The sequence below is a fragment of the Strix aluco genome, chromosome 1 (assembly GCF_031877795.1).
Source record: "Strix aluco isolate bStrAlu1 chromosome 1, bStrAlu1.hap1, whole genome shotgun sequence".
NCBI lineage: Eukaryota > Metazoa > Chordata > Aves > Strigiformes > Strigidae > Strix > Strix aluco.
The window spans coordinates 27773093-27796837 of record NC_133931.1 but is presented as its reverse complement, the minus strand read 5'-3'; the positions used below and the strand labels follow the sequence as shown (position 1 = coordinate 27796837).

The 23745-nt window shown below is 44.2% G+C and overlaps 1 protein-coding gene across 1 annotated transcript in view; it reads left to right on the top strand.

Annotated features, from left to right (window-relative positions):
• Positions 1 to 8825: 8825 nt before the first annotated feature.
• NECAB1 (N-terminal EF-hand calcium binding protein 1) overlaps positions 8826 to 23745 on the top strand; it is a 68929-nt gene continuing 54009 nt past the window's right edge. The window contains exons 1-2 of the mRNA XM_074816188.1: positions 8826 to 8869; positions 13447 to 13471. Of these exons, the coding sequence (XP_074672289.1) occupies positions 8828 to 8869; positions 13447 to 13471 (67 nt within the window). The 5' untranslated portion in view covers positions 8826 to 8827. The remainder of the gene's footprint in view (positions 8870 to 13446; positions 13472 to 23745) is intronic.

The following is a 23745-nucleotide window of genomic DNA, read 5'->3' as shown; positions in this document are numbered from 1 at the left end:
TCCAGGCTGAACAGTCCCAGCGCCCTCAACCTCTCCAGGCCAGCTACAGGCCAGTCGCTGGTGGTGCAACACGGGGGCTAATACTGGGACCAGTACTATATAACATCTTCATTAATGACAAGGATGATGGAATAGGGTCCACCCTCGGCAAGTTGTCAGGTAATTAGTGGATCCGGGGGCTCCTAGGCACACCAGTGCTACTAAAGTGCAGTCCTGGCTGACCGGGTAGGTCCTGACAGATTGGAAATTGGCCAATGTGACGCCCATCTATAAGAAGGGTCAGAAGGATGATCCGGGAAATTACAGGCCTGCCAGCTTGACTTCAGTGCCTGGGAAGCTGATGAAGCAGCTCATCCTGAGTACCATCACACAACACGTGCAGGACAACCAGATGATCAGGCCCAGTCAGCATGGGTTTATGAAAGGCAGGTCCTGCTTGACAAACCTGATCTCCTTCTATGACAGGGCGACCTGCTTATTGGATGAGGGAAAGGCTGTGGATGTGGTCTACCTTGACTTCAGCAAGGCCTTTGACACCATTTCCCACAGCATTCTCCTGGTGAAACTGGCTGCTCGCGGCTTGGATGGGCACATGCTTTGCTGGGTCAAAAAGTGGCTGGATGGCCGGGCCCAAAGAGTTGTGGTGGACGGAGTTAAATCCAGCTGGTGGCCGGTCATGAGTGGTGTCCCCCAGGGCCCGGTTTTGGGGCCACTCCTGTTTAACATGTTTATTCATGACCTAGAGGAGGGAATCAAGTGCACCCTCAGTAAGTTTGCAGATGACACCAAGTTGGGTGGGAGTGTTGATCGGCTCGAGGGTAGGGAGGCTCTGCAGAGAGATCTGGACAGGCTGGAGCGATGGACTAAGGCCAACTGTAGGAGTTTCAATAAGGCCAAATGCCGGGTGCTGCACTTGGGTCACAACAACCCCCAGCAGCGCTACAGGCTTGGGGAGGAGTGGCTGGAGAGCTGCCAGTCAGAGAGGGACCTGGGGGTGTTGATTGACATCCAGCTGAACATGAGCCAGCAGTGTGCCCAGGTGGCCAAGAAGGCCAATGGCATCCTGGCTTGTATCAGAAATAACATGGCCAGCAGGGACAGGGAAGTGATCTTGCCCCTGTACTCGGCACTGGTGAGGCCGCACCTCAATGACTGTGTTCAGTTTTGGGCCCCTCACTACAAAAACGACATTGAATTACTCGAGCGTGTCCAAAGAAGGGCAACGAAGCTGGTGAAGGGTCTGGAGCACATGTCGTACGAGGAGCGGCTGAGGGAACTGGGGTTGTTTAGTCTGGAGAAGAGGAGGCTGAGGGGAGACCTCATCGCCCTCTACAACTACCTGAAAGGAGGTTGCAGAGAGCTGGGGATGAGTCTCTTTAATGAAGTAACAAGCGATAGGACAAGAGGTAATGGCTTCAAGTTGCACCAGGGAAGGTTTAGACTGGATATTAGGAAGCATTTCTTAGGCATTGGAATGGGCTGCCCAGGGAGGTGTTGAAGTCCCCATCCGTGGAGGTGTTTAAGAGTCGGGTCGACATAGCGCTGAGGGATATGGTGTAGATGGGAACTGTCAATCTTGGGTTGATGGTTGGATTGGGTGATCTTCAAGGTCTTTTCCAACCTAGACAATTCTGTTATTCTGTAAATTATTTGTCGAGGACCCTACAGAAAGTCTGCAATATGGCCAGGAATTTAACCTCATTGTCTTGGGGTTGGGCTAGCATCGTGGCATTGAACCACCATTCGCAGGCCTGGCTCCGGGATAATGACAGCATTACTGGGATGCATTTGTCCAAATTGCTTACTGCTATTCTCAATCTCAAATTCCATCTGTAAGTAGAAATTTTATGTAGAATTTCTCCAAAAAAGCACAATATTCAGAAGTACACCAAAAATTTGACATTCATTACTAGAAATTATCTCGATTTCTAGTACAGAGTTGTATTTGGATAGAAATTTCTCCAAAGCTGCCCTCTGGATTAAACATTTTAGTTCTGTCATTTAGCAGAACTGATTTTTTATTTCAAGTAGACATCTATTATGTTAATTATTGACCTATTAATTGTATTAATTATTGTTAAAATGAATTTATTTCCCCCCTCCTTTTTTTGCATTTTGTTGCATTATTCTCCTTAGCCTAGGATTGAACATGAGAACAGCTGGGGAGCAAACAGAGTGCTTGTCGCTGAACACTCTGGCAATATAAAGTTGCTAGAAATTTTTTGAAATAAGATGGTTCCATATCTGCAAGAATTGCATCCCCCAAAAACTCCTCTGAAAGCAAAACAGTATGATCACAAACATCAGTCAAAAAGACCTTGGAGAGCCCTTGGCTTTCCTTCAGGTGAGAAGGAGGTACCAGGAGATGTGCCACCAGGCTGTGAGCATTGCCTGTCTTGGGGAGTGGGGGTTGCCTGCAGACTCGGAGCAGGGGTTGCCTGCAGACTCTGAGCTGTCAGCATGGCTGTAAGTGATTAAGTCACTGAAGTGGAATAAGCCAGGTGGCTGTTTCTGACAGCAGAATTTCAACAAGTGCCAGGGATTTTCAAACTGAAAAGCAAAGAGCTGGCATCGTCACACCAGGTACTACTTCATGGGAGATGTGTAACTCAGGAGCAGTGGCAGCCTGGGAAGGGTAGAGAGAAAATTCTTCATTTCACAGAATCATTGGAATAATACAATTTTTCTAAAAATATTTCAAATTTTCTCAAATCCAGCTATAGAAATTAATTTGAGGTACTCTGATCCATGATCTTGTTACTGGATTAATGTAAATAAATTCCTGTTATATATGAAGGATGATGTCCTGCACCTAGAAAAATATTTAGGCAGTTAAAGCAGAGCTTAGGCACTGAAGCTTTGCCAAAGTCCAAAACCATGACTCCATGTCATAGGTCTCAGACAATCTCGCAGATTTCTGTGCTGTCTAGTACACGTATATATGCACTTACTTTTAGCCCAGTTGTGAGGCAGAAAGCCTTTGACATTTTTCTCAATGACAGTCCTCAAACACTTTGTAGTTCAAAACATGTTACTCATAGGTTGGCTATGGTGTGAGAGTACATAGGCACGGAAGAAGAAACAGTAATTATTTACACATCCCAACAAGCTCAAGCACCTGAATAAATTAACCAGGCTCTTAAAATTACTCTGTAGTCAATGGCTTCTTCAGAGCCAATATAGACCAGGACCCTTAAGACTGGACTTAACCCTTTGGTGGATCCCCACTCCCTTCTTCAGCTGAATGGAAAACTGTCCTCTCAGGTTTAGCAAATAATTAGTGACTAAAGATTAGCAATAAATAACCTTATGATCCTCTTCTGAAGGGGAAAGGACCTGGGGTGTATGGACTGCTCAGGACCATTGCTTATATCTCAGTCTGACAGGTACTGTGAACTGCACCTCTTTGGGTTTGGATTAAATATGATATTATTTTTAGCTGCAGACTGACAATAGCAGTTTCCTTCTACCTTTCTTTTGGGAACATTGCAAATACAAAGAATGAAAGTGCATCTTTTTTACTGTGCTGTTGCATTGTTATGCTTCTGACTCTGTCATGTTTTGATCTTTTCCTTTGTTCCTTTTCTTAGGTCTTATAAGTAAATATCTGACTTAGCCATCCAGCCACACAGCAGGCTTTTTCTCAACATGAGCCACAGTCTCTGCTGGATGCCCCATTACAGTCATTTTTATTACACTGCTTGCTTCCAAAACGCTCCTGCAGGGCTGGTCACAAACAGAATGTGCATAGGAGAGTCTACATGCTATATTAATTATCATCACACATCTTATGCATTTCACATGTCCCTAAAAAGTTGTCCTAAATTTACCAAATTGTCCAGATCTATGTGAAAGAGCGTGTAAAAAAGTGTGTGTTATATCTTGCAAGGAACCACTAATATTCCATGTACAATGATGTGCATATAGTTTACTTAGGCACTTCTAATGCACCATTGTGCATTACTGACCCAGAATTGTTACATCTTTATTGTGTTTATCTTTATAATGATACTTTTCTATCCCAGGAGTATTATGTGTCCCCTGCAGACAGAAAGGGGATTGGTAAAGAGACTGAGGTTCATAGCTGCTGGTCTAAAGCCTGATTTAGATGCCAGGAATCCCAGGCTTGGCATTTCCCACTGGCTGGAAAGAGTCTGTCAAAGGCACTGAGGTATTAAGAAAAATTAGGCTTGGGAACCTACATGAAAACTGGATTGAATGAGTAGGTCTTCAGTGATTTTCCCAAACATTTACAGGAAGGCATGCAAATAAACAAAAAGAACAAAATAATGTTCTAGTGCAAGCTGGGAGGTTTCCTCCTGCAGGAGTTCTTACCAACACAGAAGCCAGCATCTCCCTGAATTCCTCATGTGTATTTATGGCTGTACATTACATTTGTTTTCCTGGTGATTTAGGCAAGAGCTCCAATACACACAGACTGCATCCAGGTTCACTTGTTGATGTACATCCTGCATCCCAGTTGTCTACACTGCCATTCCCATTGGAGCACATTGTGCCTCCAGTCCAGCCTGTGTCTGGGTTTCCTTTCCACCAAAGAGTGGGTATGGGACCAGAGGGAAAGGAGGAGGGCAGGAAGGGCATGGGAGCAGGCTCAGGTCTTGCCCCAGGAGGGATCAGGATGAGGCTAAAGTCAGCTTCTGGAGCTGGGGACTTTGAGGTGATTTTCATCTGGTGAACTAGACATAGCCACACATTCTCTGTATAGGTAGTTGGCCCAACATTTTTCCAGGCACACCATCACTCCTTTTGGGATTTAGTACATCCATCCTTGCTGTCACTGTCACAGATACCATATGGAAGGGGACTCACTTTTCCATCCTTACAGTCCCATTCATGGAAACACAGAGCTGTAAAAATACTAGCTTCTCACTTGGGTCAGATTAGTCCATGTGTGTAGCAACTGAGGCACGGACTCTCCATGAAGTGCAGAAGGAAAGGCCCTTTATTATTACAATAGTACATACTTATACTATGGTTAAAGCATTGATTGACAGATGTCTGAACATGAGCCAGCAGTGTGCCCAGGTGGCCAAGAAGGCCAATGGCATCCTGGCTTGTATCAGAAATAGCGTGGCCAGCAGGGACAGGGAAGTGATCTTACCCCTGTACTCAGCACTGGTGAGGCCGCACCTCGATTCCTGTGTTCAGTTTTGGGCCCCTCACTACAAAAAGGACATTGAATTACTCGAGCGTGTCCAAAGAAGGGCAACGAAGCTGGTGAAGGGTCTGGAGCACATGTCGTACGAGGAGCGGCTGAGGGAACTGGGGTTGTTTAGTCTGGAGAAGAGGAGGCTGAGGGGAGACCTCATCGCCCTCTACAACTACCTGAAAGGAGGTTGCAGAGAGCTGGGGATGAGTCTCTTTAACCAAGTAACAAGCGATAGAAGAAGAGGTAATGGCCTCAAGTTGCACCAGGGAAGGTTTAGACTGGATATTAGGAAGTATTTCTTTACAGAACGGGTTGTTAGGCGTTGGAATGGGCTGCCCAGGGAGGTGGTGGAGTCCCCATCCCTGGAGGTGTTTAAGAGTAGGGTCGACATAGCGCTTAGGGATCTGGTGTAGTTGGGAACTGTCAGTGTTAGGTTAATGGTTGGACTAGATGATCTTCAAGGTCTTTTCCAGCCTAGATGATTCTGGGATTCATAATTAGCAAATCAGCAATTAGACAGCTATCAACCTTTTCTCCTATCAGCATAAGACCACTCTAACATGCGCTGTGCAGACCAATCACCTTCTTGTTCACGCGCTGTTCACACGGCGGTACCTTCTCACAGTTCAGTACTTTTCCACAGTTCAGTGTTGCAGCTGTCCATTGTTTTTCCCTGCCATCTTGGCACAACTCGGCAGTTTCTTATCTTTCTCCCAAGGCCTGTTTTTCATCAAAACCTAGCTGCTTCTCAGGGGCTGCACAGAGCTGACAGGCCAATGTTGATTTGCCTGTCTCCCACACATGTGCAAGACACAAGGTGATGGAAAAGAAAGTTGGTCTCTAGCATCATCTGATACTGCTCATATAACAAGCTATGGCAACATACATACTAACTCTGAAATTTCTCTGTTTTTACAGCTTTTGATCAAGAAAAGTCATGAGGAAGCTATTACAGAGAGGCAGCTTTTGAGTATTCAAACCGGAGGCTGGTTTGGGGTTGGTGCTCTGTAGAGCACCAGACCAGGTGGTCAAACCATGACAAAACATGTTTTGAGAGCTGAAGGTAGACATCATATTATGATAACTCAACTCTTTAGGGAGATACCAATCAATTCCTGTGGTGAAAAAAGCACCATAAAGCAGATGCATTTCCTTAGCCAATGGCAAATAGTATTTCTCACTACAATACCTGTGGGGTACCTGAACATGCAAGCTGTTCTTCTGCCAGAAAGGTTTTATTTTGACATAAGATTATATAATGGTTTGCTGTCATTTAGAGGCAACACACATACCTAAACATCATGTAGTGATTTAGAAACTTGATTAGACAGGCAGCTTGCATTTCCTCAGTAAAAGGGAAGCTGAGCTATCTATCAGCACCAATGGCTCTTGTTGCACAGCCCACTACTGTTGCACAGTAAGTGTAAGGTAGCTCTTGCTGCCAGTTTTCATTTGTTTGTCTTTCCCAGATAAAAGGGCAAAATTATTAAATACTGGCTGACCATTTCACATGAGCGAAGATGTTGGTACAGTAGGCTGGTTTCTAAATAAAAGTTTAATGATTTGACACAGCAAGAAAAAATCAGGCACCTTCTAGGTTTTATCCTCATCTGCACAGAAAACTTTTATTTCTTTCAATAGATTATGACCAGCACGAGTCTGTGGCTACAGAATGAATGTATCACTGAGTGCTGACCTCTACTAACCTCACCTGGGTATTTCACAAAGCCATCATCCTCCCATTACAGCAGCAAGTACCATACCTGTACTCCCACATCATGGGGAACCATGCAGCCGAGTTCCCCCCTCTTCCACCTCACAGCCTCTTGCTCAGAGAGCGAGGGAAATCATGGAATGAATAGGGAAGCTGGTAAAATTCAGTTTTCACCTGCTCGTGTGGTCAAAATTGAGATTTTACTTCAGATAATTTTAAAGTGGTATACAAAAGTATCACCATCAAGTTACGCATATACTCCACCCACAGAGTTGTTTGTTCATCTGAATCTGAAAACTGAAGTCTCTAAAAATTATTACTTAAACAGTACTTTCACATTTCTATGCCATGCAAAGGTGATTTGCAAATTCGTTTTTTAATAATGGAAATAATGCTTCCTAATATAATATAAAGCCTATTAATTAATTTTGCTTTTGATATTTTAATTTTTGCCCTAAAAATATCAGGATTACACAATTTTTTTCTTACTGTTTTTAAGGAAGATTTCTCTAGACAAAGTTAAAATGTTCACAGTGAATGTTAAGACTAATCAAAGGGGAAAGATGCAGGTTCTTCAATGAAAGTCTTTTCATTCCAAGAGAGTAATTAGTCAAGAAAGTTAAATATGTAAACTGTTGTTATAATAGTTAACAAAACCAAGCCCCTCTACAGTCTAAAAAAGCTTTTCCTTATCTCCACTCACCCTCCTGGCTCTTGAGACAAACTGGACTTTTTTCTTCTTTTCTTTCTCTGCAAAGAAATACGTTCCCATGCTTCTATCATAAAAATCAGATTAAATAAAACCCTTTCGGTATTATTAAAAAGCAAAAGTAGCCTGAGATGATTTTTCCATCTCTTTTATCAAGTCATCTTTAGGAAGTGAGATAAAAATTTCTCATCCTGTGAAATGCCTTGCCCTTCCTTTTGGACGGTTCTCTCTCCCATCTCTCAGGTTTTCTTTTGAAATGTGGAAAGGGAGGTGGAAGAAGCAGGAACACCCACGCACAGCAAGTCATGCCACGGCCAAGGCTTTCCATACATGAAGGTGTTTTATAGTAAAAAAATCACTCTAACATTCTTATGAAGCATAATATAATATATAATAATAGATAATAATATGATCTATAAAGTGTAATATATAATGTATAATTGCAATGCCATCTGCTGGTGGTGTGTGGTGGGAGAACAAAGACAAAGCCCCTTTTATGCAATGTCCATGTCATAACCTTTTGGCAAGTGTATGAAGTAGCAGGGTGCGGGGGGGGGTTTCCCACAGAACCGCTCTCCCCCTCGCCCCAGCATCCTCCTCCTCACCGCCCTCAGAGCCCGCTCCTGCCCCATCCCACACCTCCCCGCGTGCTCCCCACCAGAAACAGCGGTGCTCCCAGGTCCCCACAGCCCCCGATTTTTGGCCAGGCCGCTTTGAGGGGTGTGGTATATTCCAGGAGCTTCTTTCCGAGGCCAAGCGTTTTTGCAGAGCGCAGGGTATGGCGGTGTCAGCACCAGCCCTGGGAAGCCCGGGCAGGCCCCGGCACCCCTCCTGCAGAGCGCCCTGAGCCCGCGGCCTTGCGTTCGGAAGGGTCTCCCCGAGTGACCGTGCTGAAGAGGAGAGCAGCCAAAATGGTGATGAAAACGTGACCTGACAGACCGCAAGAACCAAGCTTCTCTCCTGGAGAGAAAGCGAGTCTAGCCGCGAGCACACTTCAAAGACGCCACAAGGCGGCTGCAGAGCAGAACGGGACACCCTTTCCCCGAACGGGCAGGGGCAGAAGGAGCAGCAGCCGCCTCTCCCCACCCTCCCCGGGGTGGTTTCCAGCGACAGGCGAGGCGGGGCCTGCGGCTCGGCCCCCCAGGCGCAGCCACCGGCGGGCCGCCCCCCCCCGGCCCCGCCGCCCCCCGGCCCCGCCGCCGCTCCGGGCGCTGGCGGCGGCTGCGGCGGGCGGATGGCGGCGGAGCTGGGAGCGGGGCTGCGCATCTTCCGCGATGTGAGTACGCGGCATCCTTGACGTGAACCCCTCCCGGGTTTGGGGGGGCAGTGGGCTGCTGCCTTTTTTCCTTGTCTTGTTTTTGTTTTTTACCTCTTTTTAATTTTTTCTTTTTTCTTTTTTTCTTCTTTATTTCTTTATTATTTTTTTTTTTCCTGGAGCCGTGATTTCTTCGATGGGGTGGAAGGGGGTGAAGCCTAGTGAGGCTGTGGGTCTTTCCCTTTCCCTTCCCCTTCCCTTTTCCCTTCCCCTTTCCCTTTCCCTTTCCCTTTCCCTTTCCCTTTCCCTTTCCCTTTCCCTTTCCCTTTCCCTTCACCTTCCCTTTCACTTTTCCCTTTCACTTTTCCCTTCCCCTTCCCCTTTCCTATTTTTTTAAAATGTTTTTACCATTTAAAATGTTAATGGGGGCAATGAGTTTGCTTCCGAGGGCGTGCATGTGTGAGGAGAGCAGGTTGGCAGTTGGGGGTGGTCAGGAGAGGTGCTGGGTAAAAACACTGTCACTTTTCAAAACACATTGCTTGGATTTTTTTTATTTTTTTTTCCCCGTGCTTTTCACTGAAGCGTTTCTCACCCTGCAAAAGTTTTTTCCTAAACTTTGCAGGCTCCCTCCCATTCCGTTAGACCCTGATGGATTTGAGGTGCCCAGGGTTGATGTGCAGAGCAACCCTGAGCCCCTCAGCCCTTTGAGGGGAAGCCCAGCGAGATGCCCTCCTGCTCACCTGGCCATCCTACCCCTCAGGGGTGCTATGGACCATCACCAAGGGCTCAGCATCTCACAAGAGGCAGTTGTAAAGTTTTTTGTCTAAATTTGCCCACCACAGGGCGTTTCTTTGGTCCAAGGCAAGTCCCGATGAAAGGCAAAGTCCCACCCAAAGATTTCCAGAGTATCCCCTGTCCTTGATGAGACCTAGAAATCTTCAGACCAGCTCTATTACCAATTCTGATCAACTTCAGACCAACTCTTATACTGGGGTTAGTCCACAATATCAGCTGGAAATGACATGTTCTGTGTTAAAGGACCCTTTATCTAGACGTTTTCTTTAATGTGCCCACATTAACTTCCCCAGCCTTTTCCCCAATTATTTCAGGCAGCCCCCATCTGCTCATCTCCTGATTCTCTAGCTTCCATGAGAAATCATTTAAATTAGACTCTTTGTTGACTTTTATTATTTCCGTTCAAGTGTATAATGAAAATGCAGCTTTTTTGTCTTATAAATACCACTTGTAAGAGAAACAGGAGAATTACAGGCATACATCACAAAGACAGAAGAGAAACCTAAGTTGCCAGGGAAGAGTTAAAAAACATTAAATAGGGACAACTCCCCAGTTTAACTCAATACACTGGGTTAGAAAACTACACATGGTCAGAATATCTGATAAACTGAAAACTGTTGATTTCACCCAGAGTAAAAGAATTAATTCAAATTAAAATTATTTAATTTTCAGCAATTTCTTAAACCAGTGTTAAGTTCATATTTATAGAAAAGCAGATGCCCATCACAAAACTGCTGAAGAAGAGGGAGGGGGGCTGCAGCCATGCTTCTGCTCTTAAATCTGGAGGAAAACCTAGTCTCTGCCTGCTTCAAGGCAGGGACTAGACCCTGGGGGGACCTTCCTCCTGTGAAAGTACACTCATATCATAAATATTTGGGGGTGTGCGGCTCTGTGATTACCCCTCAGTGAAGTACCTCCACCTGTGTAAACACTTAACTGCCTATTAGACCAGGCAGCAAGAGACTGGCTGTAAGGCTGCACAGAAAGGGCAGGCACTGAGGTCCTGGTCCCACTGGGGGATAGGCAGAGACCTCATGAGAGCAAGACCTGATTTGTAATGCAACCTTCTCCTTGGTTTTGTGTCAAAGTCCCTATCAAGTGTCCAAAGGTTTAACATTTCCTTAAGGTTTGTTTTTTCAATTAATTAAAATTAATCCAAACATTAAATAACAATTAATAAATACAGTAAAAATAATTAGTTAAAATTAATGTTAAAATAAAAAAGAAAAATTACTCATGCAGAAACTTTTATCACCCTTGACCCATATTTACAGGGCACTTCTAGTTGATTGAAACTCCACTGCTACAGCAGTCCCAACCCTATACAAGCCAGCGCTCACATAGGAGTCTTGCACGAGGTGTGGGCTGCATCACCTGGTGTGGCTGTAACACCCATGTGGCTCTCCATGGGCTCTTGCTACTCGTGGCACAAGTCACCAGTCATCTGTGCGTAACGCTTATGTCCATGCTGGGCGTGTCGATGACCCCGCTGAAGCACACCTTGCTCTTTCCCATCAGACATGCTTGCGCACGTGCCCACAGCGGGCAGCTCAGCCCGGGCAACTGCGAGGAGAGGGGTTTCAGCGCTAGCCCCTTTGGTATGCATCTACTTGGGGGCACTCATTGTTCCCTTTTATTGGGTGTAACTGGGCAGAAGAAAGCCTGTAGATCTCAGAGCATCATGTTTCTCCACCCTTCCCAAATTTCACAAATCTCTCCACTTCCAGCTGAAAAATCTGCAAAAGCTTTCAGCACGCTGGCTTTGCCATCTGTTAACATATAGTTACTAACTCCTGAGCAGCACTAGGTCCTACAGGCAACATGGAGGTGGGTACCTTGACAAGCAGGCTGACTTTCCCTTCAGGTGACACAAGAAGGAAACAAGGCTTCTTGCCAGTGAGATAGGAGAAAGACCAACAACAATTCCCAAAAAAATCCAGCCAAGTCTTCCAGGAATCTAGGACTGTATTTTACCTGTTAAGGATTGTAGAAAGAGTTTTTATTTTATTCTAATAATGCTTTTAATGATCTTTCCTTTGCTCTGCATTTAGCATTTAGTTCTCATTAGGCAAAAATTTCCAGTTTAAGAGTAAAAATTTAAAACCCCTAAACAGTCCAATCCTCATACTGAAAATTGAGCTGCAATATATGATTTATTTGGATATACGGGGAGGGAAGATGCCATCTTACTAAGTTTATTTTCTACTTTATATGCTGTAAACTTGGTCCAATGCAAAGTTCAGCTTAGAGGCCATCAGTGAAGTCCTGGATGTGGGTCACAATTCTGTTAGTTCCCTGTTAACTTCACCCTACAGAGTACAGTCAAGAAGATGCTCCGACAGAGCTTGGCACCTGAATCCTTGAGTTTCTCATTTTGTTTCACCTTTAGGAGCAGAGCAGTTATAGCATGTGCCGCAGAAGCTGTTTAAATACTACTAGTAGTTTATCAAACCAGAGAATGTTTCCATTGCTGTCAGCCCTCAAAAATATATGTGTCCATTTTGAAACTCTTCCCTTTATTGGTATTCATAGCAACAATAACAACTATATCTAGAAGATTTGTTTTCTTCCCATGCCTAAACTTGTTATAGCATTGCCCATACGACTCCCCATTGCAGCTCAGGTTGAAGTAGTGATGGGGACTACATCTGGAAACATAGCACGGTGACAATGGATGGCAATTGCACATATCTGAAGTGTTACATGGTGACCCATGCCACAGCAAAACCACCGCATCTGAAGAGTGGGGAGCAAAGAAACTGGAGGAGACCCCCCTCTGTTGCTTCTACTCCCTATCCCTGATCGCTTCTCCAAAGCGTGGGCTAATGTGGTGGTACCTGCAGTGGGACTGCAGCAGGGACAGGCGGGCACACTGGCAGTAAGACAGACCCAGTGCACCTGCATACAGTCCCAGATGGGTTGGTGCTGTGTCCCCCACTGATGGTAGGGCTGGGCCTGGAAGGCTCTGCCACCTGTCCTCACAGGATGCACCCCCCAGGGTCATCTTCTCAGACTTTGCACGAGAAGTTACAGACTCTCAGCTACATATTTAAATAGCTTCTCCAGCAGGTGCTATTTACAGTGGGGAGAAAATGCAGACCTGCACACCATGAGGATAAGCAGGGGTCACATACAGTTTTCATGGCAGAAGTATTACAGGGGAGGACATACAGCAGGCACCCTCGTGCTGCCCTTGCCTTCCCAGCTTATAAATCTCTATGCTTTCCCTCTCCCCTTTCTTCTGTATCTGCTCTCTACTTTCTGTCAGAACAATCCTCAGATTTGCTCCCACACATCTGATCTCGCTGCCTCCCACACCCAGTCTGATCCCTTCATGCCACCTGGCTCCTCTCCTGACTTATCCCTTTGCTTCCTCCACCCACACAAACCCTGAGTCTTTTTTACCATCTCAGATGCTCAGTGCATGCACCCAGCTATCATCCTTACTCTGCTTCTTTAAGCCACTTCTCTCAACCTCAAATCTAGTATCATGGTAGCCATACAGTATCAGGTTTTTTGCCTGAACATCATCCTTATAAGCCATGCACAATCTAGAAAATAAAGCTGGTTTGTATTATGGTCTTGGTTTCCAGTGCACACAGCACAGGAGGAGTTAAAGAAAGCAATACTCTGAGGGAGGGATGGAGACACACTAAGGGCTTTTCAATTTTAAGCAGCCTCGTGAAAATATGATATGTAGAGCTCAAACTATAAATGCCCACTAAATATAGCATTGTGTGCTATTAACCCATACCAAAAAAAAAAAAAAAAAGTGATTCTGTTCTCTCTTTCTTTTTGTTTAGATATTAAGAAGAGCAGACAAGAATGGTAAGACTGGTCACTTGTCTTTCCCCCTCCTTTTGGAAAAAAAATCCATCACTGATTCATCATTTTAAGTTATGCTTTAAACATTCTAACAGGAAACCCAGCCATTCCTCATGTCATTTCATGTTTTCTACAGGTTCAATGCAACGTATTTTGTTGTGCACTGATCCTCCCTACAGGTGCTTTAAGGGCAGAACTTGTGTTTTCACAATTTGGCATGTGTGTTTGATTTGCACTTTGGCTGCACATGTGTGTTTTCTTAGTGACATAGTGTTCACAAGAAGGTTTGAAATACTTGTTAGTAGCTCCATCTTATTGATTTAAAACCATCATAGGCTATACCCAGCAGTCAGATTTGTTTCGTACATTTCGCAGTTATGTATTTATTCAGCATGTCAGTAGCCTTGAATTCAACTCACATATTTATAACACAAAAGTCATGAGTTTTTTATTATGTTCTTAATCAAAAGTTTTGCCCTTGTCCTACTGACTGATTTTCCTTCCACATATATTTTTTTCCCTTATTTAAATTCAGTAAATTGGAGCATAGTACTGTAAGGCTTCACAAAATGCTCCTATTTTGGTGACAGCAGGGAAAGGTCCTTGCTGTAAGGACCACAAGTGTAACCACTGGAATTTTTCTCTGGTATACATAGTCATGGTCTTGAACCTGACTTTACCTCTTTTTCCTGTCTCAGAATTGCTGCACAATTTTGGACAAGTTACATTGTTGTTTTTGTGCCACCTACCCTGTCAGAGAAATTAAGCCCCTACTACTTCCCTGCATTACACAGAGTGTGAGATTCGGTATGTTTGAGGCTATTCTGTAGCTCTGCAGTTACCATAATAGTATTTATACTTAACTCAGATAACCAGAGTTAGATCTTGCAGGATGAGAAGGAGACACAAATTTGCAATTTTACAAAATTGCATTGTAATACTGAAGTATGAGAAGAAGGGAGATGTGACTTCTTGCAGAAGCATGGGCCAGACTTTGGTCTTTTCCTGAAAGTGTTGAAGAGTGTCAAACCCACAGCTCAGACAGGTTTAACCCTGACAAGTAATTCCCACTCAATCCTCAGAAAACGGCTAGTGTACAGGTTCGATAAAGTACACTCTCAGGTAAAGACATAATGGATACTATTGGGAAAATCAGAGAGAATCACTTTCAAGGAAGAACTATTGGAAAGTAAGGGGCTACCATACAGTTTGATGGTATAACTGAGCCTGTCAAATAACTATTTATTGTTGTTGAGAGGGCAATCCCTCCCCTACAGCCCACCTCTGGCTACATAGTCCTGCCCCAGCTTGTGTGCAGCAACTGGCGCTTCCCACTAAACCAAGGCAGGCTCCTTCAGAGACCTCAGGGACCACAAAACCCGTCTCTGAGGGGTTTTTGTTAGTGGGGTTTTTTTGTCTCCCTCAGTCAGTTTGCCAGTGGCTTGGAAGGGCAGTGATGGTGCAGGCTGAATCCCAACATGAGGACTGGGATGGGAAAGAGAAGGACCTTCCCCTTCAGCCATGCTTTTCCAGTTTAGCTATGTGCCAACCACAGCCAAGCTCTGCTGGCATCCCCCACAGACCTCCTTGCCATGTTTGAAATAGATATTAATGTGTCTACCGTGAAGACTGATGAGAGTCAGAGTGCGTGGTGCAGAGCAGTGGTCATCATCCCCTGGGGTCAAAAAGAGCCCCAGTAGCTTCATGTCCCTGCCCTGGACTTTAGAGCTCATGCTCTGTCCCAGCCCTGGTGGATCCACAGCACTTCGATGATCAGGAAGACTTCCAGTCCTCAGTGGGTTTACCCCACAGTTGATACTTTGCTATTAAAACAGGGGAAACAGTTCACATGTTCAGTGCCAAACTTGCTTGTTCCAGAACAATATGAAGCCACGTTCACCCTAGAGACTTTGGTCACCGGAGTTCATACCTACATACGGATCCTTTACCACTTATTATTGGGAGAAAAGTGGCTAAGTTTAGCCACTTCAGTTCTATTAATTTGAGTCCATAAACTTGAAATGGTTTCAGTTTATGTGCTTGTGTTTGCTCAGGCATCAGTTGCCCATGGGACTTCCACTTTGCTAATCTAGCACTGCACAGGCTCATGCCACATTAATGAGGAGATTTGTTTTAGGGCTGGGATGTTAAGTACCTTCTCAGAAAGTGAATTCTCATCTAACATGCTTACACTGTTGTCAACACAGATTATTAGCTTTTGTTAATGACTAAAATACCGTTTCAGTGTTACCTTTCTGTGCTGGAGGAAACCAAGTATTGGCTTACAGTAACAAATACCACATTACTGTCCGTGACACGCTCCTGTTAACCCATATACTTTTAATAGGTCTCTCCCAGAGCTGCCATATTCATTCTCTGTAGGATTAAAATACTCCAAAAAAATTTATCATCAAAAACCTTAGTAGGTACTTGCTTGGCAGCAAAAAAAAAAAAAAAATCCAAAAGAGTGGATCAAGCTGATAAATTATTATAGTAAATAGGACTCTTACTAGGAATTTAGGGACTGTGGGACTTCAGGTTATCCTTCTACAACAAGGAAAGACAACTGTACTTGCAAAGACAATATAAAATAAGAGATCAAGAGAGCCCAGAAATCCTGCCTGAATTACTGTTACTCAAAAATACTACAATGATTTATGACAGCTGGATTTAACTGAGAAACTTCTTTATGAAACAGTCATTCCCCTATTTGAAAGAAGCCGTACAGATGTTGTTTCCTTTGGGGTAGTGCCTTCTTTCTTTGCTAGCCCATGTACATTCTGTTACCCTCCCATTTCTGGAAATAACAGCTATACACAGCTTCCACAAGGGGATCAGCTTCATAAACTCTGTAGTTCTTATTTCATGGCTGAGCAGCTCTGTTCTGTGTGGAGCACATCCATACTCCTCCTGTAACTGAAAAGGTCGTGTGATTTTCTTAGAGGGAGAACAAGGCCTAGGGAAGGAATATCGCATTTATAAGAAATATATGGTTCATAATATTGACAAAAGCAACAGAAAACCCTGAGGGTAAAAAAGCAATTTCATAAAGGTGAGATGTTGCACATTGACCTTTTTGGAAAGGAGAAGTTTCAGGTTTGCATGTCAAAATGAAGTTTTGATCAGGTTTACTTTACAAAACTCCATACATTCAAAGGAAAGTGAATTTGGAAAAATTCCAGCTAAAAGGAAAGTTCTTCATTTATTTAATTCCTTTTGCTATTTAAAACAAAATCATACTTATTAAATTCCTCTCAGCAAGTAAAATCTTGACTCTAGACAGCAGGAACAAGAAATATGAAAAACTGGAACTGCCAAATGCAGTCTATACTAAACAGGACAATTTTTTACTCTCTCATCTCACAGGCAACAGCGGTTGCCCCACACACATGTGACTCCAGCACCTGAAGAGAGCAGTGCCCTGCCTTTGCCTGCATCATGGTGGGGGGTCATTTCTCTTCCCATCCTCCTGTGGGAGAAGAGGGCTGATCTTCTCTTTCTACTTTATCATCTCCAGCTTTTTCTAGAGGGGAGCCTGGCTGCTTCAGGTCTGTTCTCTTATGAAGGTGGAAATGAATGGCCCTGAGCCCAGGGACATGCTTGCCTGACTGTTGGCTGCTGAGCATATGTGCCAGCACAACCACCACCCTTTAAGGCATGAGATTCCTCTCCTGTGCTGAAAATATGGCATGCCCTGGCATTTAAAACTCTGCTTAGCACTTCCACTGTAGGTGAGAATAGCCATCCAGTTAAACCTGGAGGGAGGAGTGACCCGCAGCCATGTCCTCCAGAAGGAGGACCTCTCAGCTGTCTCTCTCACCTCTAAAAGTTTAGAACTAGTATTTGATTATGGGCTTGGTCCAAACTTACAGCTTCTGCCCCCAAGCCCTTGGATCAGCTCCAAGCAGGAGTTAGATGCTGTCATTGATTTGCAAATACAAGTTGGTTGTTATGAAAAAGCACTGAGTATAAGCTATATCTCAAAATCCTTAAATATCTTAAGAGGCAAATATTTGCAAACACCGTAGGTAATATCTGCTATAGAAGCAGAGACTTTCAAAAAAAAAAAAAAAGCCTTAACTGCAAGGAGCACAGTAAACTATGCTGCAGGCAGTCAGGAATGACTGAGGGAATGATTGAGGGAAAATCAAGCAATTGACTAAACAAAGTAAGACTAAAGCTCCAGAGATGGACAAACCTGAGTATCAAACACCCAGAACAGACCAGCAACAAAATATTATTAATGCCAGATCCAGCGCATTTATGTTTGGTTTCATTTTTTCTCTGACATTTCAAACAAGCACTCACTGAAAGCTTTTTTTCCCCTAAAAATGTGGGGTTTATAATTTTATGGAACGAGAATCTGTCAAACGAAAAATACAGTCAGATGAGACTAATCTTCTCATTCTGTCATATGTCTTACATTCAGCACCTCCTGATGTCCATGATACAGAGCAGGAACATCACACTTTTAAATGTAGAATTCTAAAACTGTATAGCATAATACTAACAGTATCTTCTCACCTGCCTTTAGCATAAGAAATTGTATAGGAAAAGTCCCCCAGTGCCCTCCTTAAAATACACCGCACTCCAGCAGTAGCAAAATTGTTGACTGCAGTGGCCTGGGGATTTCAGGCCAGCTCTAAAACCAGGTGAGCATTAGCCTGACAAAAAACTGCACATCATAAATAAAGGACTCATTTTAAATAAGGCAATAGAGTGCAGCTGTAGCATCCTATAGCTTCCACTGGAGTCAGTGACCAGAGGTCCTGATTCACAGAGCATACACATTTGAGTCACCTAACAAGATTTCCACAAAATAACCAAAAAGCCACCAAGCTACACCCGTACGATGATCAAGAGGAGATCTCACAACGCTCTTTCTAGAGTCAGTTTTGTAGAGATGAAAATAGGTGTTTTCATATCCATTATTTATTGACATTGCCATTGCAGGACAAACACTGACTTTGTAGGTGAATCTTCTACTTGCTGCATCTGCTCATGTGTCTCCAGGTGAGCTCTGGCAGGGTGATAGCTGCTTCACTACAGCTGTCCTCAGATGGTGACTTCTCAGTGGCTCTGGCTTGTAGCCCAAAGTGCTAATTTAAGCCATCCCAGAGGAGTGAGTGAAAATGCCTGGGAGAGGCAGGGGAAGCACCTCAGGAAGGAGATCTCTTGAATCACCCTAGCGTGAATGATCAGAGTTGGCCTCGAGGCACTCTGAAGATCCCCACTTATGGCATTATACTTTTTTTCAAGAAACGTTTTAGAGTTACACCAAAACAAGGCATGCCAAGTCCCTGATTTCAGCATTTTTCCCTTGTCCAATATCTCCTAAGCTGGGTCCACAATGTCTTGGCATCTCATAAGGTCTTCAGCTAGCCCACAGACTGCCCCCAGCAGTGCTGCGTGGTGGCAGCTACAGCAGTGCATGGGCTCTCCCCTCCATACACATGGACAGGGTGACCCAGCTCTTGTGTGCCCTTCCTTGAGAAAAACATCTGTGTGCAGGAATCCCTTGGGGAACCTCTATGTGCCATGATACCCAGAAGGACCAGGTCTTTTCATCATAGTGGTCACATTTGAGCTATACATTTACTGGATGACTTTACAGAACATCATTCTGAACAGGAGACAGAGCACAGAAATTCTCTGAATTACAGCATTGCTTATTTGAGCTCCCAAATTATTCAATCAGTACTGGTAAATGGATTTGTAAGGCAAAACCCTTGTAGCACAGACTCCAGAGACCCTTGCCACGCTGCTGTTTGCTTCCTGACCAGCTGGATCCACTGCAGACACCACCCTGGCTCCTGTTTCAGAGCCCAGGTTCTGCCTGGGGTGGGATTCCCCATCCCACCTCCTGGGTCCCTCAGGTGCTGCAGGGCTGGACTCTGCACTCCAGATTCCAAACATTATTATTTCTAGAAAGACAAAATGCCTACTTTTAAACCTAAACGTGTTAGCCTAGTCCCCTCGGGACCACTTGGTTACATGTGCTAAGCTTTTCCAGCATAACAGCTGGAATAATGGCTCAAAATCATTATTTCTGGTTATATCAACATTCGATACAGATCAAAGTCAATGAAAGCGTAGTGCTTTTGTATAGAATCTTTAAAGCTTCATCCCATGTCTGTTCTTTTTCTTATTCAATCCCTTATGCCTGGGACCTAGTGGATGTTATTGGTATACTCTTTGGCACACTGAAATTTATTATTTCGGCAGCTCTCCCTTGGTCTGATTCCAGCCTGTGTGCTGCATGCCAATAAATCAAGTATTTTTTCAACTGTGTGCATCAGGTTCAGTCCACCTATGTCTGTTGTCATGTGCCCCCTGCCACTACCTCGTTTTCTCTGTGTATAGGGCAATATCTTTTAGCACTCATGCTCTGATCCAAACCTTTTACAGCAGGTATGGACTATCAGTTCCTTCCAAAAAGGCAAGTCACACAGCAGGTACCTGGGATCAGGTGAGCTGGGAGAAGAACCCACGTTCATGCTGCCTTCCCACTATGTTTGCTTCAGCCGTGCAGGGGACTGTGGCCTCAGTTGAGGCACTTTAAGGCTTTAAGTTCTTCAAAGGCAGACAGATTTCAAAAAGCCATAAAGGGCTGTCACAACTCCCACAAGGGATTTAGAAAGTCAGCTCCCACTGAGAACTGGGGTAGCCTGTATGGGGCTGTGGTTTTGACTCTTGCCTTTCCCATGGCAAAAGTGACTGCTTCATTTTGAACACTGTCATTTCCTAGTTCCTGCTGTACCTTCCTGGGAAATAAATACTTTCTGCCACAGGGGATTTTTCTATTTATTGGTTTCACTTGTTGTTATCTCTTCTCCCTTTGCTAATTTTTGCCCTACAAGGGCAGAGGACTGTGGTTATAGAGCCCCAGACCCTAAATAACCCGACTGCTCTGCCACTGTGCATGTTGCCAGCCTGGAGCCAGGCTGGGCACTGTCTGGTTGGGCCAGGACAGTGCCATGGCCTCTGCTTTCCAAATCCCATCCTGCCAAGGTGAACCCCAGGATGAGATCTAGTCCAGTGGGTTTTTTCCCTCCAATTGTCATAAACTCTTCCATGTGGCTCTTCCAATTGACACAAGCCCTAGGGCTGCCATTCAGACATAGGAGCTCCACTCCTACTATGTACAGACTGCTTTGGTGGTCCTCCATGGAGCCCACGGCCATGTTTAACTGCTAGGAAAGGCTCACAGTCCTAACAAAGAGCCTGAAATAGGTGGGAGTGGAAGTGTTTTGTTGCCCTCCAGCATTTGCTGGCATCTCTGTGAGACATCCTGCTCCTCTACATCACTGTAACTTCCTTCACTGAAAGCAGTCTCACCATTTGCCATCATCTTTGGGCATATAGACTCCAAATATATATGTGCCCTTGTTCATTATTTGCTTGATAGCTTTTTACTCACTGAAGTCATCTTTCAACTTGAAAAGAGAGTACATGTGTGGCTTTCCTTTGTCAGATATGCTGTTGTCTATTGAAGTCATAAGCTATCCAAAATACATCCCGGAGATTACAAGTGTTCCTGGAGCGGACTGGCTGGGGGATGTCACTTGGGCCTGTTTTACACATAAAAACATCTATTCAACAGAGAGATGAATTTTACTGAAATAAATGTAAGAATGCAGTTGGAACCCAAAGGAAGGCTCCCCTAAATCACCATGTAAATATATTTTTAAACTTTCAAGTGCTACATGGGGAGATTAATTTTATTGTTTATCTTTTTGTCTGCCAGTCAGGAATGTTTTGGCTCTGAGGAGGATGGGCAGCTGTGCTTGTTTTTGAAGAAACCCTGGTTTTGAAAGACATCAGAGAAGATACACAAAGCAAGCGAGGCTTGCAAAACAGCTTCTTTGAGATAACGTTGCCAAGGCAAACGCTGCTGAAGGTTGATTTGTCTGAGGAATGCATGGCTTCAGAGAAGTTTGTCTTTCATGAATCATCCATCCCCTGTCACTTTGCCAGTGGCAAGGATTGAAGCATCTATAATAGAGGTTTCTGCTCAGCTGCTCTGAAGCGCTTAAACCAGACAGTATTTATCTGGGCGTGGGTGCTCCAAGGGCAGCGAGGTGTGCCCCAGCAAGGCAGTGCTGAGGATGTATAACATAGCCTTTAAAATAAAAGCCATTTTTGGCACTTAAAAAAAAAAAATGGCTAGACAAACGTGTTTTCAATTAAACAGCACAAGGAGCTCTTGTCAGGGGTTGGGTCTGAGCTTCCTCTGAGCACTGAGGAAGCACAGGCATGGCCTGCGTGATCAGAGGCTGAATCCCAAGCTGCAAAACAGTTACACACACAAAATCAGAGAAATGCCCTGGAAAATCAGAGCTTTTTTCAGTAAACATACTGTATGAAGTCTGTAAGTAACCGAATAGGTTCAAACCTCCTTAGGTTTTGCCAGCAACAAGCTCAGTGATGTGTCAGTCAATGTCAATAACATTCAAAGTGTTATTGAGAATAAATAGCAATGAAGCAAAAGGCTATGTCTGCTCTTGGATGATAAAATTTAAAGAAAATAGCTGAAGTGCCCAATCTGGCTGTTGGCAGATCATTGATTTTCTAGATTGATGTAAAGCCAATGATCCTGAAGAGCAGAGATAAACAGACAGATGTTTCAGGTTTTGTGTCATACCCAGACTGTTCTGTGAGTAAACTCATAATATGTTTATCTCAGGAAAGTTGCCAGAAATCACTAGTTTCTTGGGTATGTGCATGCAAATCACTCTTCCCAGCAAAGGCTCAAGATGCAGAGGCAGTTTGATTAAACAATCGATTGTATCTGTATGAGCCAAAGGAAGCATAGCTGTGAAAAGAAGCTTGTTTCAACACACTCAATATTTGATATTCCTTCTCTGTAACCAGTGCCAAATGGCAGATGTATTTAGATTCTCATTTAGGTAATCATGGCAGCTCTGTCAAAGAAAATTGCCTACCTTCAACACAGTATTGTGCCATCTTGGTTTTTAGCTCTTGTAGATGCTGACATTTTGTTTTGATCGTAATGATGATTATCTCCAGCTACAATCTGTCTTTTCATATTAAACATTTCAAAATGTTTTTGTTGAAGCAGACATTTAATTTGTACAATTTTGAAACCTCTTGAAGGTTACATATTTGAAGCCATATATTCAAGACAAAGAAATTATGAAATAATAAGTGTGGAAACTCCTCAGCTGTACTCTTCAAATCTGCATGCTGTAGTACAGCATGTAGTTACAGCATTGAGATACTGCCTTTGTAATAGATTCTTCGCCACTATAAAATTAGGCCACAATATGTTGTAGATTAGTCTGGTGCTTAGGACATCTTAGTCTTTTCCTGTACAGTTGTTTAGTGCCTTGTGAGTGATTCAGTATGTTACTGAAGGAAGAGAAAAAGACATGTGAACTTAAATTCAGTGCTACCTAAAACAGAGTTATGAAGTGTTAGGCTTTGAAAATATTCTTTATGCTTCATGCAAAGGCTCAATCAGTTTAGATAAATTATCACTTAACTACCACTTAACCATTCAAACCTCTTCTAAATAACAATATATAACGAGATATTAATAACAAGACTAGTTGTATTGAGGGAATCCAGCCCCCTCAGCCAGATGATAGAGACTGGGAGAACGACAACCCTGCAATCCAGGAGAGAGTCAGTGACCCGAGGGTGCTGAAGGAGCTGGCTGGGGTGCTCACCAAGCCGCTTTCCATCATTTACCAGCAGTCCTGGCTGACCGGGGAGGTCCCAACAGATTGTGACGCCCATCTATAAGAAGGGTCGGAAGGATGATCTGGGAAATTACGGGCCTGTCAGCTTGACTTCGGTACCCGGGAAGCTGATGGAGCAGCTCATCCTGAGTACCATCTTACAACACATGCAGGACAACCAGGGGATCAGGCCCAGTCATCATGGGTTTATGAAAGGCAGGTCATGCTTGACAAACCTGATCTCCTTCTACAATAGAGCGACCTGCTTATTGGATGAGGGAAAGGCTGTGGATGTAGTTTACCTTGACTTTACCAAGGCCTTTGACACCGTTTCCCACAGCATTCTCCTGGTGAAACTGGCTGCTCGAGGCTTAGATGACCGCACGCTTTCCTGGGTAAAAATGTGACTGGATGGCCGGGCCCAAAGAGTTGTGGTGAATGGAGTTAAATCCAGTTGGCGGCCGGTCACGAGTGGTGTCCCCCAGGGCTCGGTTTTGGGGCCACTCTTGTTTAACATCTTTATTGATGATCTAGATGAGGGGATTGAGTGCACCCTCAGTAAATTTGCAGATG